We start from the raw sequence: 17,100 nt of genomic DNA on the forward strand, positions 1-17,100 counted from the left end.
GCTTTGGGTTATGACCGAAAGGCCAAGATCACGGGTACAAGAGGCCGAAATGACTTTCCTCCGCCGTGTAGCGAGTCTCTCCCTTAGAGATAGGGTGAGAAGCTCTGCCATCCGGGAGGAACTCAAAGTAAAGCCGCTGCTCCTCCACATGGAGAGGAACCAGATGAGGTGGTTCGGGCATCTGGTCAGGATGCCACCCGAACGTGTTTAGGGCACTCCGACCGGTAGGAGGCCACGGGGAAGACCCAGGACACGTTGGGAAGACTATGTCTCCCGGCTGGCCTGGGAACGCCTGGGGATCCCCCGGGAGGAGCTGGACGAAGTGGGTGGGGAGAGGGAAGTCTGGGCTTCCCTGCTTAGGCTGCTGCCCCCGCGACCAGACCTCGGATAATCGGAATAAAATGGATGGATGGATCAAATATGCATAAAATGGGCTGATTAAAGAAAAAAAAGTTTGAATTTGTTGTTCTTACCTCCCTAGAAGAAGTGTGCTCATATCACCATCAAGCATGGAGTGATAGTTTAATAACTTATAAACTGATGCTTACCTTAACTAAAAATAATTATTACTCAAATCTCATCCGCATTAATAAAAACGATCCAAAATTGTTGTTTAGTACAGTAGCATCGCTAACCCAACAAGGGACTCCACTCCTTCCAGTAGCTCCACCCATTCGGCATATGACTTTATGAAGTTCTTTAATAAGAAAATTGAACTTATTAGAAAGGAGATTAAAGACAATGCGTCCCAGCTACAACTGGGTTATAGTAACACTGACACGATTGTATATACGGCGGATACTGCCCTCCAAATTAGTTTCTCTCGTCTTGATGAAATAACATTAGAATTGTTACAACGTGTAAATAAAATAAAACAAACAACATGTTTACTTGACCCACTTCCTGGGAAACTTATCAAGGAGCTTTTTGTATTATTAGGTCCATCAGTGCTAAATATTATAAACTTATCACTTTCCTCGGGCACTGTTCCCCTAGCATTCAAAAAAGCGGTTATTCATCCTCTCCTTAAAAGACCTAACCTCGATCCTGACCTCATGGTAAACTACCGACCGGTGTCTCATCTTCCCTTTATTTCAAAAATCCTCAAAAAAATTGTTGCAGAGCAGCTAAATTAACACTTAGCATCTAACAATCTATGTGAAACCTTTCAATCCGGTTTCAGGGCAAATCACTCTACGGAGACAGCCCTCGCAAAAATGACTAATGATCTATTGCTAACGATGGATTCTGATGAGTCATCTATGATGCTGCTCCTCGATCTTAGCGCTGCTTTCGATACCGTCGATCATAATATTTTATTAGAGCGTATCAAAACACGAATTGGTATGTCAGACTTAGCCCTGTCTTGGTTTAACTCTTATCTTACTGATAGGATGCAGTGTGTCTCCCATAACAATGTGACCTCGGACTATGTTAAGGTAATGTGTGGAGTTCCTCAGGGTTCGGTCCTTGGCCCTGCACTCTTCAGCATCTACATGCTGCCGCTAGGTGACATCATACGCAAATACGGTGTTAGCTTTCACTGCTATGCTGATGACACCCAACTCTACATGCCCCTAAAGCTGACCAACACGCCGGACTGTAGTCACCTGGAGGCGTGTCTTAATGACATTAAACAATGGATGTCTGCTAATTTTTTGCAACTTAACGCCAAAAAAACATACCAAGAAGTATTCTTATAGGTGGTGTTGGTGCACAATACAATGTAAAATAAGTTCATTGTAAAATAAGTTCAGTTTAAATAAAAAAGTGGTTGGATGATGTTTGCAACATTGCAGGCAATTATTAATGAAGTCACATTTACATGTGAAAGCAGTAGGAATAAGCTGAAATACTTTTCAAAATGTAAACAATGCAAATTTAATAAACAATACAAGTCATGTCCTGGATTGTATTTTAAACATATGCTTTTGTTTGAAAGTATTAAATCATGACAATGAGTTCGAAAGACAGCAAAGATCCACGTTCTGTACCGCTCATCCTCATTAGGGTCACAGATAAGAAGGAGCCTCTTTTAGCTGAATTTGGGCAAAAACACAAGCACCCTTTACTACTCGCCAGCCCGATCGCAATGCACATATAGACATGCAATCATTCAGACTCACATTCACATCTTGACTAATTGGAGTGTCCAAATGATCTATAACAGGGGTGTCAAACTCAAATACAGAGAGGGCCAAAATTTAAAATCTGAACAAAGCCGCGGGCCAAGGTTGAACAAATTAACCTTTAGGTGGTAGCGTGTATTGTAGCGTCCCGGAAGAGTTAGTGCTGCAAGGGGTTCTGGGTATTTGTTAAATCTAATTTAAATTAAATGGGTTGTACTTGTATAGCGCTTTCCTACCTTCAATGTACTAAAAGCGCTTTGACACTACTTCCACATTTACCCATTCACACACACATTCACATACTGATGGAGCTGCCATGCAAGGCGCTAACCAGCACCCATCAGGAGCAAGGGTGAAGTGTCTTGCTCAGGACAACAACGGACGTGACGAGGTTGGTACTAGGTAGGGGTTGAACCAGGGACCCTCGGGTTGCGCACGGCCACTCTGCCACTGCGCCACGCCGTCCTTGTTCTGTTCTGTTACGGTGCGGATGTTCAGCCGAAATGTGTTTGTCATTCTTGTTTGGTGTGGGTTCACAGTGTGGTGCATAGGGGCGGCATGGCGTAGTGGGTAGAGCGGCCGTGCCAGAAACCTGAGGGTTGCAGGTTCGCTTCCCAACTATGGACATCAAAGTCGCTGTTGTTGTGTCCTTGGGCAGGACACTTCACCCTTTGCCCCCGGTGCCGCTCACACCGATGAATGATGAATGAATGATTGGTGGTGGTCGGAGGGGTCGTAGGCGCAAACTGGCAGCCACGCTTCCGTCAGTCTACCCCAGGGCAGCTGTGGCTACTGATGTAGCTTACCACCACCAGGTGTGAATGAATGATGGGTTCCCACTTCTCTGTGAGCGCTTTGAGTATATAACAATAGAAAACCGCGATATAAATCTAATCCATTATTATTATTATCATCATATTTGTAACAGTGTTAAAGTTGTTTATACGGCCACCCTCAGTGTGACCTGTATAGCTGTTGACTAAGTATGCTTTGCATTCACTTATGAGTGTGTACAAGCTGCTTATATCATGAGGCTTGGCCGGCACGCTGTTTGTATGTGACGTGAAGACAGGTTGTAGAGAACGTTAAAGGCATTGCCTTTAAGGCCCGGCCCCCAATATTGTTGTCCGGGTGGAAATTGGGAGATATTCACGAGAATGGTTGCCCAGGGAGATTTTCGGGAGGGGCACTGAATTCCCGGGAAAATCGAGAGGGTTGGCAAGTATGAGCATTAGCGATGAATGCGGTGTTACATCGGCACCACCTCTGTATAATACTGGCGGGCTAGCTCTAATGTTAATTTGATATTGCCTCCAGGGCCAAATGAAATTACATGGCCAGAGTTTGACACCCATGATCTATAACATGCGCATATTTTGGATCAACATACTTTCACAAAACACCATGCAAGCACACATGAGAAAAATATGCAAACTAGGCTGGAGATGCCCAAAAGGAAATTTGAAACCAGATCTTCGTACTGTGCAGCTACATGGCTACTAGGCTTCTAGGGTACTTGGCTACCGGGTAACCTCGTCAATATCATTAAGCAAAAACTAAAAAAATTCGACAAAAAACTTATGTTGCCATGAAAAAAGTATTCAAGTATTTTAAAAACAGTCTTACCTCCCCAGAAGAAGTGTGTCTCCTGTCAGGGAGCACCAGAGTGTTGGCGTGGCTGCCCGGGACTATAGTAGAACCTATACTCATTCTGGGTCCAACTAGCATGTAGCGTTTGTCTCCTGATCTGTACTGGATGCTGTGACACAGTGTCCCATCATAATTAGCGTCTTGGAGATATTTGGAAGTGTACTCTGTGGATTTGGAGCACTGCATGGCGATCAGCACGATGATGCTGATGACAAAGAGCAGCGAGACCGAGCCCAAAGTGATGATGAGGTAAAAAGTCACATTGTGGTCCTCCTCCTCCACTTTTGCTGCTGCACGTTTGACATCAGAAGCTGCAAAAGCCTCTTTGGGCTCCACAAGTTTGACAGTCACAGTAGCTGTTGCTGACAGGGAAACGTTGCCGTTGTCTTTGACCAGTATGAGCAGTCCATGCTCAGCCTCGTCCGTCTCTGTGAAGGAGCGAAGTGTTCTGATCTGGCCCGTATAGCGGTCCAAAGTAAAGAGACTGTGGGCAGTGACTTGCTGCAGTGAAAACAGTAACCAGCCGTTATATCCTATATCAGCATCATAGGCTCGGACTTTAGTCACCAAGTCTCCTGCTTTCATATTGCGGGGAATCTCCTCCACACCTTCAGCAGAACCGTTGGAGCTGACTGGATACAGGATGACTGGAGCGTTGTCGTTCTGATCCAGAATGAACACCTTCACTGTCACGTTGCTGCTCAGTGGAGGACTTCCACCGTCTGTGGCCACCACTTGGAACTGGAAACTTTTCAGCGTCTCAAAGTCGAAACTTTTTAACGCCGATATTTGTCCATTTTCAGAGTTGATGCTCAAAAACGATGTGGCTAATGTGGGCTCGTCGCCACTTCTCACAATGTCAAACGACACAATAGCATTATCACCGTCATCCCGGTCATGGGCGCTCACTGAAAACAAAAGGGCCCCCGCTACATTGTTTTCGTTCACATAAAAAGTATATGGATTACTGGAAAACTCCGGACTGTTATCATTCACATCAGCAACGGTCACGCTGATAGTTTTGTGCGAGGACAAAGGCGGCTCGCCGGCATCCTTTGCCACGATCGTCACGTCGTACTTGGACTGATGCTCTCTGTCCAGGTGAGATTTGGTGACGAGAGAGAACATATTCTCTTGTAAAGAGGGCGTCAGCATGAAAGGGACGCCGTCGCTGGCATGACACATGACCTTTCCATTGACGCCCGAGTCCTGGTCGTTTACACTTATCAATGCGACGGTCGTGCCGGGTTTGGAATCCTCTGCAATTGCGCTTGAAAAAGACGTCACCTCAATCTCAGGTGTATTGTCATTTAAATCCACTATGGTTATTATGACACTTTTCTCTGTTTCCAGGGGAACAAATCCTTTATCGGATGCTTTGATGTCAATTTCATATTTGTCTTTTGCTTCAAAATCTATAAGCCCTTTAACTATAATTTCTCCAGTATCCGCATCGACATCAAAAACCTTGCGTAATTTATGATTGACATTATTCCCAAAGGAATATACCACCTGCCCATTTAACCCATCATCTAAATCTGTAGCGTTTACCTGCAGAATAGTGGTGCCAATTGCTGCATTTTCCCTAAGCACTGCGGAATAGGAGTCCGAGTTAAAAATTGGCATATTGTCATTTACATCCAAGACGTTTATTAAAATATCGGTGGTCCCAGACCTGGCGGGCTTTCCACCGTCCATTGCAGTCAGCAGCAGCCTGTGACTTCTCGCACGTTCTTTGTCCAGAGCTTTATGCAAATGCAAAACTGGGATTTTCCCGTCTTCCCCACGATCTTTTACCTCCAGACGAAAATGCTCATTTTGGCTGATTTTATACGAGTGGACGGAATACGCGTCGCTGTCCGGGTCGTGTGCGCTCTGCAGCTGAAACCGCGCGCCAGGTAGCGCAGATTCCGAGATCTCCAAACGCGTCACGTTGTCCGGGAAGGTGGGTGGGTGGTCGTTTACGTCCACAATCTCCACGGCGACATAATGCACTTCCAGTGGGTTCTCCACCACTATTTTAATGTTGACAACACAAGGACTGATGCGCTCGCAAACCTCCTCTCGGTCTATGTTCGTCCTCACTCTCAGCATCCCGTTATCCGTCAGAACAAACAAAGGCTCGGCCGGGCCGGCAACGACGCGGATTCCTCGCCCGTTTAGCGCGCTCACATCCAATCCCAGATCTTTTGCAATATTCGCAACAAGCGCACCAGCCGTCACTTCTTCAGGAATGGAGTACCGGAGCTGCGCTGCGGTGAAATGAAACAGGAGATGCGAACAAAAGATGCGGAGCAAGAAGCGCCGCGGCAATGACGCGCGTCCTTGTCCAACCATTTTGGATCGATTTAAAGTCCAAGATGGGAATCTTTGCAGGGAAACGCGTCTGGATGATTGGGAACAACGAATAAATCCACTAAGCAAAAGACAAGATGCGCATGAGCCAGGGAGCGAACGATCAAAGTGCAAGCGCACGCCGCCACTAACGCGCAGGCGCACTGACGCGGTCAAGTAGGGCTTTTTTCTCCTAACAAGCAGTGACACCATGCGAACAAAACTCACAATGCAATCATCTGCAGACAGCTATTTGTTGTAAAAAATAAATTCCAATTTATTGTAAAAAATAAATTCCAATTCATGTCTGATTGTTAAGACACAAGTAGTAAGTTTTAAAATTAGACTTAGACATAGACTTCCTTTTTTATTGTCATTCAAACATTACGACAAGTGACAAGGGCGGTCGCTAAGCTTGCCGTAGTCGCCGTGGTTGAATTTCAAATTTGAACTTGGCTTTCATCTATAGACTGGACTCTCACACTATTATGTTAAATCCACTATGGACTGGACTCTCACTATTATATTAGATCCACTATGGACTGGACTCTCACTATTATGTTAGATCCACTATGTACTGGACACTCACTATTATGTTAGATCCACTATGGACTGGACTTTCACACTATTATGTTAGATCCACTATGGACTGGACCCTCACTATTATGTTAGATCCACTATGGACTGGACTCTCACTATTATGTTAGATCAAATATGGACTGGACTCTCACTAATATGTTAGATCCACTATGGACTGGACTCTCACTATTATGTTAGATCCACTATGGACTGTGGCCTGGACTCTCACACGTTTATGTTAGATCCACTATGGACTGGACTCTCATTATTATGTTAGATCCACTATGGACTGGACTCTCACTATTATGTTAGATCCACTATGGACTGGACTTTCACACTATTATGTTAGATCCACTATGGACTGGACTCTCACTATTATATTAGATCCACTATGGACTGGAATCTCGCTATTATGTTAGATCCACAATGGACTGTGGCCTGGACTCTCACACTTTTATGTTAGATCCACTATGGACTGGACTCTCACTATTATATTAGATCCACTATGGACTGGACTCTCATTATTATGTTAGATCCACTATGGACTGGACTCTCACTATTATATTAGATCCACTATGGACTGGACTTTCATAATATTATGTTAGATCCAGTATGTACTGGACTCTCACACTAGTATGTTAGATCCACTATGGACTGTGGCCTGGACTCTCACACTTTTATGTTAGATCCACTATGGACTGGACTCTCATTATTATGTTAGATCCACTATGGACTGGACTCTCACTATTATGTTAATTTCCACAATGGACTGGACTCTCACTATTATATTAGATCCACAATGGACTGGACTCATTATTATGTTAGATCAACTATGGACTGGACTTTCACTATTATATTAGATCCATTATGGACTGGACTTTCACAATATTATGCTAGACCCACTGGATGTCCATTGCACCGATCACCCCAAGAGGAGGTTGGGTTTACCCACATTTGCGGTCCTCTCCAAGGTTTCTCATAGTCATTCTCATCGACGTCCCACTGGGTTGTGAGTCATTCCTTGCCCTTATTTGGGCGCTGATCCCCGGATGTTGTCGTGGCTTGTGCAGCCCTTTGAGACATTTGTGATTTAGGGCTATGTAAATAAACAATGATTGATTGATTGATTTCAAAATAAAACTTAAAACAAAAATAAGTCCTCAATATAAAAATAACATTTACAAATGACGGAAGGATAATACTTGAACGATTCAATTCAGAATTTGATGTTGCCGATACAATTCAGGGACGGCGTGGCGCAGTGGAAGAGTGGCTGTGCGCAACCCGAGGGTCCCTGGTTCAAACCCCACCTAGTACCAACCTCGTCACGTCCGTTGTGTCCTCAGCAAGACACTTCACCCTTGCTCCTGATGGGTGCTGGTTAGCGCCTTGCATGGCAGCTCCCTCCATCAGTGTGTGAATGTGTGTGTGAATGGGTGAATGTGGAAGTAGTATCAAAGCGCTTTGAGTACCTTGAAGGTAGAAAAGCGCTATACAAGTATAACCCATTTACCCATTTAAATGTGAACTTTACAGCACAGATAAGAACGCAATTTCGTTACATAAGCGCATGGTAGTTCAGGATGAAAAAAAAGCAATAAGGTGCATATATAATTAAATAAATATTTATAATTATAATATATAAATATATATAAATAACTAAATAGAATACTGCACGGATAAATATATTCCACTTTGTCACATGCGTCCACGTTTATGGATGTATGTTATATTGCTTTTTTTTATTCCAGCGAGTTAATCCATTTTGGGGGCCGGGAGTTGGGGGGATGATTTAATTATGATGCGTTCAAGAGTTTTACGGCCTGAGTGAAGAAGCTTGTACAGAACCTGGAGGTTCTGCAGCGGAACCTCTTTCGAGAGTCCAGCAGTGAAAACAGTCCTTGGTGTGGGTGGGAGGAGTCTTTGCAGATTTTCTGAGCCCTGGTCAGGCAGCGGCTTTTTGCTATCTCCTGGATAGGAGGAAGAGGAGTCCTGATGATCTGTTCCGTCGTCCTCACCACTCTCTGGAGAGACTTCCAGTCTGAGGCATTGCAGGCTCCAGTCCAGACAGAGATGCTGTTGGTCAGCAGACTCTCTTTAGTGCCTCGGTAGAATGTGGTGAGAATAGGGGGAGGGAGCTGTGCTCTTTTCATCCGACGCAAAAAGTGCATGCGCTGCTGAGCTCTTTTTACAAGAGCTCCGGTGTGTAGAGACCAGGTTATATTGTCAGTTTCATTGTCATATTCGGGATGCAGTTGTGTTGCAAGAAAAGCGTTCAAGATCGAATTACCTAAACGTAATTCATGAACACAAGTTAACAGTTCCCTCTCCTCATCAACGTATGTAAAAAGAGAAGCAGGTGTTGACGGTTTCAAGTATACGCACCTTTACCTTAAACCAGGGGTCTCAGACACGTGGCCCACAGGCCAATTGCGGCCCGCGAAACGTTATTTTGCGACCCCCACCTTTTGCGGCCCACAAGTTTTATATGAATGGCGCTTGAGAGCGTTGTGTTATTTGAGTCCAAAATGGCTCTTTCAACGTTCTGGGTTGCCTTCCCCTGCATTAGTGGAAAAGCGGCAAATGAGTGAAAGCGACAGAGGCGTTGCCATGGAGACGAGGGTTTTCTTACATGCCTGGCTGCAGTCACACCTCGACACCTGTCCGTCAGTAATAACAGTCCCCGATAACCTGGACCAATTCAAACGGTTATTTTTTTTTTTATTGTTTAATTTACATTGCTACCCTGCCTTCCGCCCGATTGTAGCTGAGATAGGCGCCAGCGCCCCCCGCGACCCCAAAAGGGAATAAGCGGTAGAAAATGGATGGAATTTACATTGCCTCACAGGATGAACACTACATATATTTCTATATGACTGTCACTTTTTTGCGCTCGCTATCCCTGTACTTTCCCGGCTATTATCTGCAAACCGCCGTGTTGCTGTAGGGAGGAAAAGCGGAACTACACGCATTGCGGAAATAACATTATTGTCCGTGAGTCGGCTAAAAACAAATATATTCCACAACCCCAAACATGTCTTTTTCAAAGCCGGCAGTGAAGAGAAAGGTTAGTGATGAGCAAAGACAATTCCAGGAAAAGTGGGAGATGCATTATTTCTTTGTTGAGCACATGGACGTGACCCCGATGTGTCTTATTTGCACAGACTAAGTTGCGGTGCACAAGGGATACAATTTGAAACGTTTTTATACAACTACACAGGCTGAGGAGTATGCAAATTTTATTTTTAAGAAATATTTTTTGGGCGGCCCAGACTCTGCATCCAGTGGCCCCCAGGTAAATTGAGTTTGAGACCCCTGCCTTCAATGGTCAAAAACTGATTGCAACGAACTGTACATGTGTGTAAAATTACACCATCATTTAGAATAGACATGTAGACATAAAGATAAATAAGATCAATGTATATATGTGTATGGTCATTGCAACATTTGGCATGCAAAAAGGCTGTAAAACTGCCAAACAGTCAAAGTGCAAAGCAGAAAACCCACACACAAAATATAGATTCTAAAGATAGCTAACATCCATCCATCCATCAATCTATTTTCCACCGCTCGCGGGGGTTGCTGGAGCCTATCCCGGTTGCATTTAGGCGGAAGGCGGGGTTCAGCTAAAATAACTAAAAACCAACCAAAAACTCCGACACGTGTCGTCCTTACTCATTTATTTCACACATGCATGTAAACAAAGGTTTTTGAGTTATTGAGTACATGTTGTTTTTTATTTGTTTATCGTTTTTTACTTAATATTTGAATATATATGATTTCACTTCTTTTTTTTTCAACTGAATATTACATGCTTTATATTTCTCAATAAAGGGCTACAATAATTGTGCATTAATCTTTTTTTTCTTTAAATATAAACATTTGGCATGCAGAAAGGCTATATAGCTGCCTAACAGTCAAAGTGCAAAGCAGAAAACCCCCACACACACAAATATAGATTCTAAAGAAAGCTAACATCCATCCATCCATCAATTTATTTTCCACCGCTCGCCAGGGTGCTGGAGCCTATCCCAGTTGCATTCAGGCGGAAGGCGGGGCTCAGCTAAAATAACTCAAAACAAACCAAAACTCGGACACGTGTCATCCTAACTCATTTATTTCCTACTTGCATGTAAACCATTTTTTTTTAGTTATTGAGTACAGATAGTTTTTTTTTAAGTATTGCTCTATATATGAATATAAATGATTTAATTTATTTTAGTCTATTTCAAACTGAATACCACATGCATTATTTTTCTCAATAAAAGGCGACTATAATGTTGCATTCATCTTCATTTTTTTAAATATAAACAGGTTACAATAATGTTGCATTCATCTTCATTTTTTTTAAATACAAAATATACTGTATATATGATGAAAGATACTACTAAAATTTGTGGCGTAGACTTAAAGGTTGTGACAAATATTGATAAGCCAGTATACTATCAAAATTATCACAACACTTTTCTTCCAGTACAATTTTGGCAATTATTTTATTTTTTTAAGTCATATTTGGACTGATTATAGGTACACAAAAACCTCCACGAGCCCACCCCCCACCCCCGGAGAGCACGGCGCTGCCCGCCCAAAGCACCCCACCCAAGTCGGCCGCCGCAAGACCGCCCAACGTGGGGCCACAGGAACCACTCACCCCACCCTCAGGGACCCCAACGATGGAGCTGGAACAACCAGCTACCGCCCTGTCGAGTTACCCCCCTTGAGGGAGGAGAAAAATAATAAATAAAAAAATAAAAATAATAAATATATATATATATATAAAATTATTAAAATAAGATCACAGACATGCTGACACACAAGGTAACCACCCCAGCAGCTGGCCGACTCGCAGCACCTCGGAATACCTTGCATGTGTAAAGATTTACACCCTGGGAGCATTATGAAATAAATTGGCTTATGGTGGATGATACATGCATAAAAAAAAATGTCCCTGTGATACTGCAACGTAATTTGGTGAAACCAAATGTGCCAAAATTTACGGGAATGATGAGATCTCACAAGATTTTAACGTGACAATATTTAATTGTGAAGAGAAACATTGTTTTGTGGGAAAAGAGCAGAGGCCTGGCCCAATTGTCAAGTCTGACTCAGTGGCAGAGATAACTGAGGTTTTACAAGCAGCTGTCCCCCCCGTCTTTGAGCTTAAAAAACCAGACTAGCGCTGTTGTGACTGACGATGCGGGTCATACGTCTGTCGGCGAGGGCAGATTGGAACAGCACATTAAGAGCTGCCATCACACAAGTCAACCATGACGACGTGATGGAACAACACTTTGGATATGCTGGCTCGTTACTTCAGGAAACAAGAGGTTTATTTAGTTGTATTTATTTGAATTGAATGGTTCAGTTTCAAATTAAAATGGTTAAAAATTCTAAAACACCCCCAAAAACAGTCACAAGCTATTTTTCGAGCATGTAAATCATATAACATTTTAAAATGTGACTTAAATAAGGAAAAAAAATCCTATTTTTCCAACCATACAGTTTGTCAGAGCATTTTTTTTTTAAAGAGGACCTATGAATCTTGATAATGTTCCTCTTTTCTGACTTATACAAAATTTTACAATAGATGTGTTAAAACAATTTACCAAACTGTCAAATCATAAAGCTATTGTGTTAAAAGGGTTTTGCAGTCTTTTTCAATTAATGGCCAGAGTGTAACGTCACAGTGTGATATGTGTAGTTATGTGGAATTTTCTAGAATATACCGACATCCGGCCGCACCTACATCACTCTACTATTATTTTTTTCTTGTTTCATGCCCTGCCACCAGCTCTGATGTCTATAAAATAAATATTTCTGTGTTTGTTTGTCCACAACATTTTACACACTGGACTATTTGGCCAATATGGACCAGTGAGTATACAAAGTTGGATTTAACGCTATCACTAAGACGAAAAAGATGGCGCCGCTGTGACCTTACTAGTGTTATTTTCATCTAACATAACCGATGTTTCATGCAGTCGTAGACAAATGCCGATAAAATAAACTTTTTTATACTGCTCTGTATTGATCCGAGAGTGGGCAGGTGTACATAATTTTGTGACCGGTGAATCTATGAATGGTATTTGAAGTTTAATTTTGACTGTGTCTGAATAAAATAGCGGGGATGTTCGTCATCAACATAAGCAGTGTACAATATCAAAACTCCAAATTCTTAAGGAGGGGGTGGTAGGGTAGGGTTTCATTTGCAATCCAAACACATGCCATTTCGAGACATACTCAGAAAGAAGGTTAGAAATGTGACTTACAAACAAAAGCTATGCAAAATTAACACCAACGCATATCAAATACATAACTTGTAGAGTAGACCACAAACAAGTATGTTAAGAAACATTATTATTAATACTATTAAAATTAATGTCAAAATACCCTCTCTGAGTGTATTGTCACATCCATACGAAAGATGTATAAAAGACTGAAAGAGGCCCTATAACCATCCAATAGCTCTGCAAAGAGGATTGCCCTGAATTGTGACATGTATCGCAATGCATGGTAATATATTACAATAAAGTATATATTACTGTGACTGAAGTATTGGGATATATATTGTATATCTTTGCCAAAACTAAAACAATCATAATAATATATACAGTTATATGTTTAATTTTCAATATATATAAGTGCAATGCACAAGCCGGGTCAAGGATATAAAAAACAATTGAGTTCCCAAAAGCATACAATTCAAGCTGATTTGTACAAGTTCATCAAATATGTCATGTTATGATATGGGTGAATTGTTTTATGAAGTTATACAAAATACACAAAATATAGCTGTCTTACCTCCCCAGAAGAAGTGTGTCTCCTGTCAGGGAGCACCAGAGTGTTGGCGTGGCTGCCCGGGACTATAGTAGAACCTATACTCATTCTGGGTCCAACTAGCATGTAGCGTTTGTCTCCTGATCTGTACTGGATGCTGTGACACAGTGTCCCATCATAATTAGCGTCTTGGAGATATTTGGAAGTGTACTCTGTGGATTTGGAGCACTGCATGGCGATCAGCACGATGATGCTGATGACAAAAAGCAGCGAGACCGAGCCCAAAGTGATGATGAGGTAAAAAGTCACATTGTGGTCCTCCTCCTCCACTTTTGCTGCTGCACGTTTGACATCAGAAGCTGCAAAAGCCTCTTTGGGCTCCACAAGTTTGACAGTCACAGTAGCTGTTGCTGACAGGGAAACGTTGCCGTTGTCTTTGACCAGTATGAGCAGTCCATGCTCAGCCTCGTCCGTCTCTGTGAAGGAGCGAAGTGTTCTGATCTGGCCCGTATAGCGGTCCAAAGTAAAGAGACTGTGGGCAGTGACTTGCTGCAGTGAAAACAGTAACCAGCCGTTATATCCTATATCAGCATCATAGGCTCGGACTTTAGTCACCAAGTCTCCTGCTTTCATATTGCGGGGAATCTCCTCCACACCTTCAGCAGAACCGTTGGAGCTGACTGGATACAGGATGACTGGAGCGTTGTCGTTCTGATCCAGAATGAACACCTTCACTGTCACGTTGCTGCTCAGTGGAGGACTTCCACCGTCCGTGGCCACGACTTGGAACTGGAAACTTTTCAGCGTCTCAAAGTCAAAGCTTTTTAGTGCTGATATTTGTCCATTTTCTGTGTTTATACTTAGAAATGAAGACAGTTTACTTCCTTCTCTTCCATCCCTGACAATATGATATGAAATAGCACCATTCTCGTTCTCATCACGATCAGAAGCTCTGACAGAAAAGACAGAGGCTCCTGCATGGTTGCCCTCAGTAACATAGAAAGTATAAGGACTGGATGAAAACTCTGGACTGTTATCATTTACATCTGAAATAAAAACACTTATTGTCTTTTCAGATGAGAGTGCAGGTTGACCTGTGTCTCTTGCAACTACTAAAATATCATATTTTGACATTTTCTCTCTGTCCAGATGTGATTTGGTCACTAAAGAATACATTTTGTCTTGTAATGATGGCGACAAAACAAAAGGAACATCCTCACCTATGGAACAAATCACTTTGCCATTGAGACCAGAGTCCAAGTCATTCACACTGATTAAAGCAACTGTAGTTCCAGGTCTGGAATCTTCAGGAATGGAACTAGAAAATGACGTCACTTCAATCTCAGGTGCATTGTCATTAATGTCAACTATCTTAATGATGACACTTTTTTCTGTTGAGAGTGGTAGAGAAGCTTTATCTGATGCTAAAATTTCAATCTCATATTGTGCCTTTTCCTCATAGTCAATAATTCCTTTTACAGTAATTGCACCTGACGAATGATTGACATCAAATAGTTTTAATAATCTGTGACTGACACCATTGCCAAATGAATAAATGACATCACCATTTGGACCTTCATCTAAATCTGTTGCATTTACTTTGACAACAGTTGTTCCGACAGGAGCATTTTCATCAAGTGTCACAGAATAAACATCTTTAGAGAAAACCGGTGCATTATCATTTACATCTAATACATGTATCAGAATATTCAGTTCACCGGTTTTTGGAGGTGTTCCTCCATCCACTGCAGTTAACACTAATGAATGACTTCCTGCTGCCTCTCTGTCCAAAGATTTTTGCACAATCAGTATTGGCATTTTTTCATCATCTCCTTTATCTTTCATTTCCAAACGGAAATGGTCGTTAGAGCTAAGTTTATACTGCTGAACAGAAAACAGACCACTGTCTGGATCTCTCGCAGCTTTAAGAGGAATACGCATGCCCGGTAAAACAGACTCGGGCATCTCTAACGTCTTTGTCTCCTCTGGAAAGCTGGGAGAATGATCATTAATGTCCAGGACTTCCACGGCAACATAATGCACCTCCAGTGGGTTTTCCAGCACAGTTTTCAGATGAATCAAACAAGCAGAGCTCCTTTCGCATACCTCCTCCCGGTCAATGTTCCTGCTTACGTACAGAATGCCGTCCGTCTCTCCGAGGTGGAAAAGAGGCTGTGCAACGCTCGAAACAATCCGATACTTGCGCTCTTTCAACGTGCTCTTGTCTAATCCCAAATCCTTTGCAATATTTCCGACCACAGTTCCTTCCTTAACCTCTTCTGAAATGGAATATCTCAGCTGAGCCGAGGTGAGGCTCCACAAAAGCCCAGCAAGCACGCAGCTGACCCACCGCCTTGCGTCGCGTCCTCTTTGTTCCATCATGTAAAACAAGCACATTCGATGCCGCGTGTTGTTCACTAACTACCGCATTACAGTGCGACAGAAAAAATGTGCAATCCGTCTCAAAAATGTAAAAATGTTTCACAAATGTCAAAACGTGGACATCAATGCGTTATAAAGGCATCCAAATGCGACACTGATGGTGCGCGTTCACTACTGAGGCTGCAATGAAGAGGTGGAACTAGACTACACCGAAGACAATCCACACTATGACTCATCACTGCGACACCTGGTGGTGTCATTGCTTACTGCAAGTACAATGGTTTAACATGAATATGAAAAGCTTAATATGCACGTCCAAAAAACTAAACAAAAACGTGGAAACTATAAGTGTAGGGACCTTTTTCATAATGTTTAAATAAGCTCACAAAAATACTGCAACACAAGTTAAAATGTATAGTCTAAAGCCACACGAGAGTTTAATTGGGAATAACTAATGTGTACAATGAGGTAAATGGGGGGGGGTTTCTACTGTATGTCCATATAGATGTGTTGAAACACCGCTGGAATTATCAGCACCATGGACAGCAGTGTCAAACTACAGGAAGGACTTTAGTTCTATTTTTTTTACTTAGAGCAGTGGTTCTCAACCTTTTTTTTAGTGATGTACCCCCTGTGAACATGTTTTTTTTTTTATTCAAGTACCCCCTAATTAGAGCAAAGCATTTTGGGTTGGAAAAAAAAGAGATAAAGAAGTAAAATACAGCACTATGTCATCCGTTTCTGATTTATTCAATTGTATAACAGTGCAAAATATTGCTAATTTGTAGTGGTCTTTCTTGAACTATTCGGATCAAAATATGTAAAAAGATCTAAAACCTTGTTGAAAATAAACAAGTGATTCAATTATAAATAAAGATTTCTACACATAGAAGTAATCATCAACTTAAAGATAGATGGATAGAAATTTATTGATTCCTTCAGGAGAGTTCCTTCAGGAAAATTAAAATTCCAGCAGCAGTGTACAGAGTTGAGATCAATTTAAATACAATTACAAAGTAAATAACGGGGGTTTAAATGGAAACTAAATAGAGAAATATTACAACAAGAATAAAACATAAAAAGCATTATGGGAATAAAAATATAACAGTAAAATAAGAATATAACAAGACAAAGTAGGCAGTAGTGACCATGTTATGAAAATGTATTGCACTGTTAAGGTTTTGCATCCCCTGTCATCCTAGTACCCCCCGCCCCCCGCCCCAGAGAGGAGTTGTACAGTCTAATGGCG

General features: G+C 42.2%; 2 protein-coding genes across 6 annotated transcripts in view; both read right to left on the reverse strand.

Annotated features, from left to right (window-relative positions):
- The window catches only part of LOC133552588 (protocadherin alpha-C2-like), a 248,141-nt gene that overhangs the window by 226,235 nt on the left and 4,806 nt on the right, over positions 1–17,100 (reverse strand). Inside the window, exon 1 of one of the 5 annotated variants that reach the window (XM_061899858.1) lies at positions 3,756–7,833. The exons of 3 other annotated variants lie outside the window; for them this stretch is intronic. In XM_061899858.1, coding sequence (XP_061755842.1) covers positions 3,756–6,326 — 2,571 coding nt within the window. In that variant the 5' untranslated portion in view covers positions 6,327–7,833. Of the gene's footprint in view, positions 1–3,755; positions 7,854–17,100 lie in introns of those variants that run through there. One more of the 5 variants, XM_061899861.1, reaches the window with a different exon arrangement.
- On the reverse strand, positions 13,461–16,233 carry LOC133552322 (protocadherin alpha-6-like). Its single transcript, XM_061899546.1, has one exon. The coding sequence runs from the start codon at positions 15,864–15,866 to the stop codon at positions 13,461–13,463; it is 2,406 nt and encodes an 801-aa protein (XP_061755530.1). The 5' UTR covers positions 15,867–16,233.

This window comes from Nerophis ophidion, linkage group LG05 (assembly GCF_033978795.1).
Source record: "Nerophis ophidion isolate RoL-2023_Sa linkage group LG05, RoL_Noph_v1.0, whole genome shotgun sequence".
In the NCBI taxonomy this organism is placed as follows: domain Eukaryota; kingdom Metazoa; phylum Chordata; class Actinopteri; order Syngnathiformes; family Syngnathidae; genus Nerophis; species Nerophis ophidion.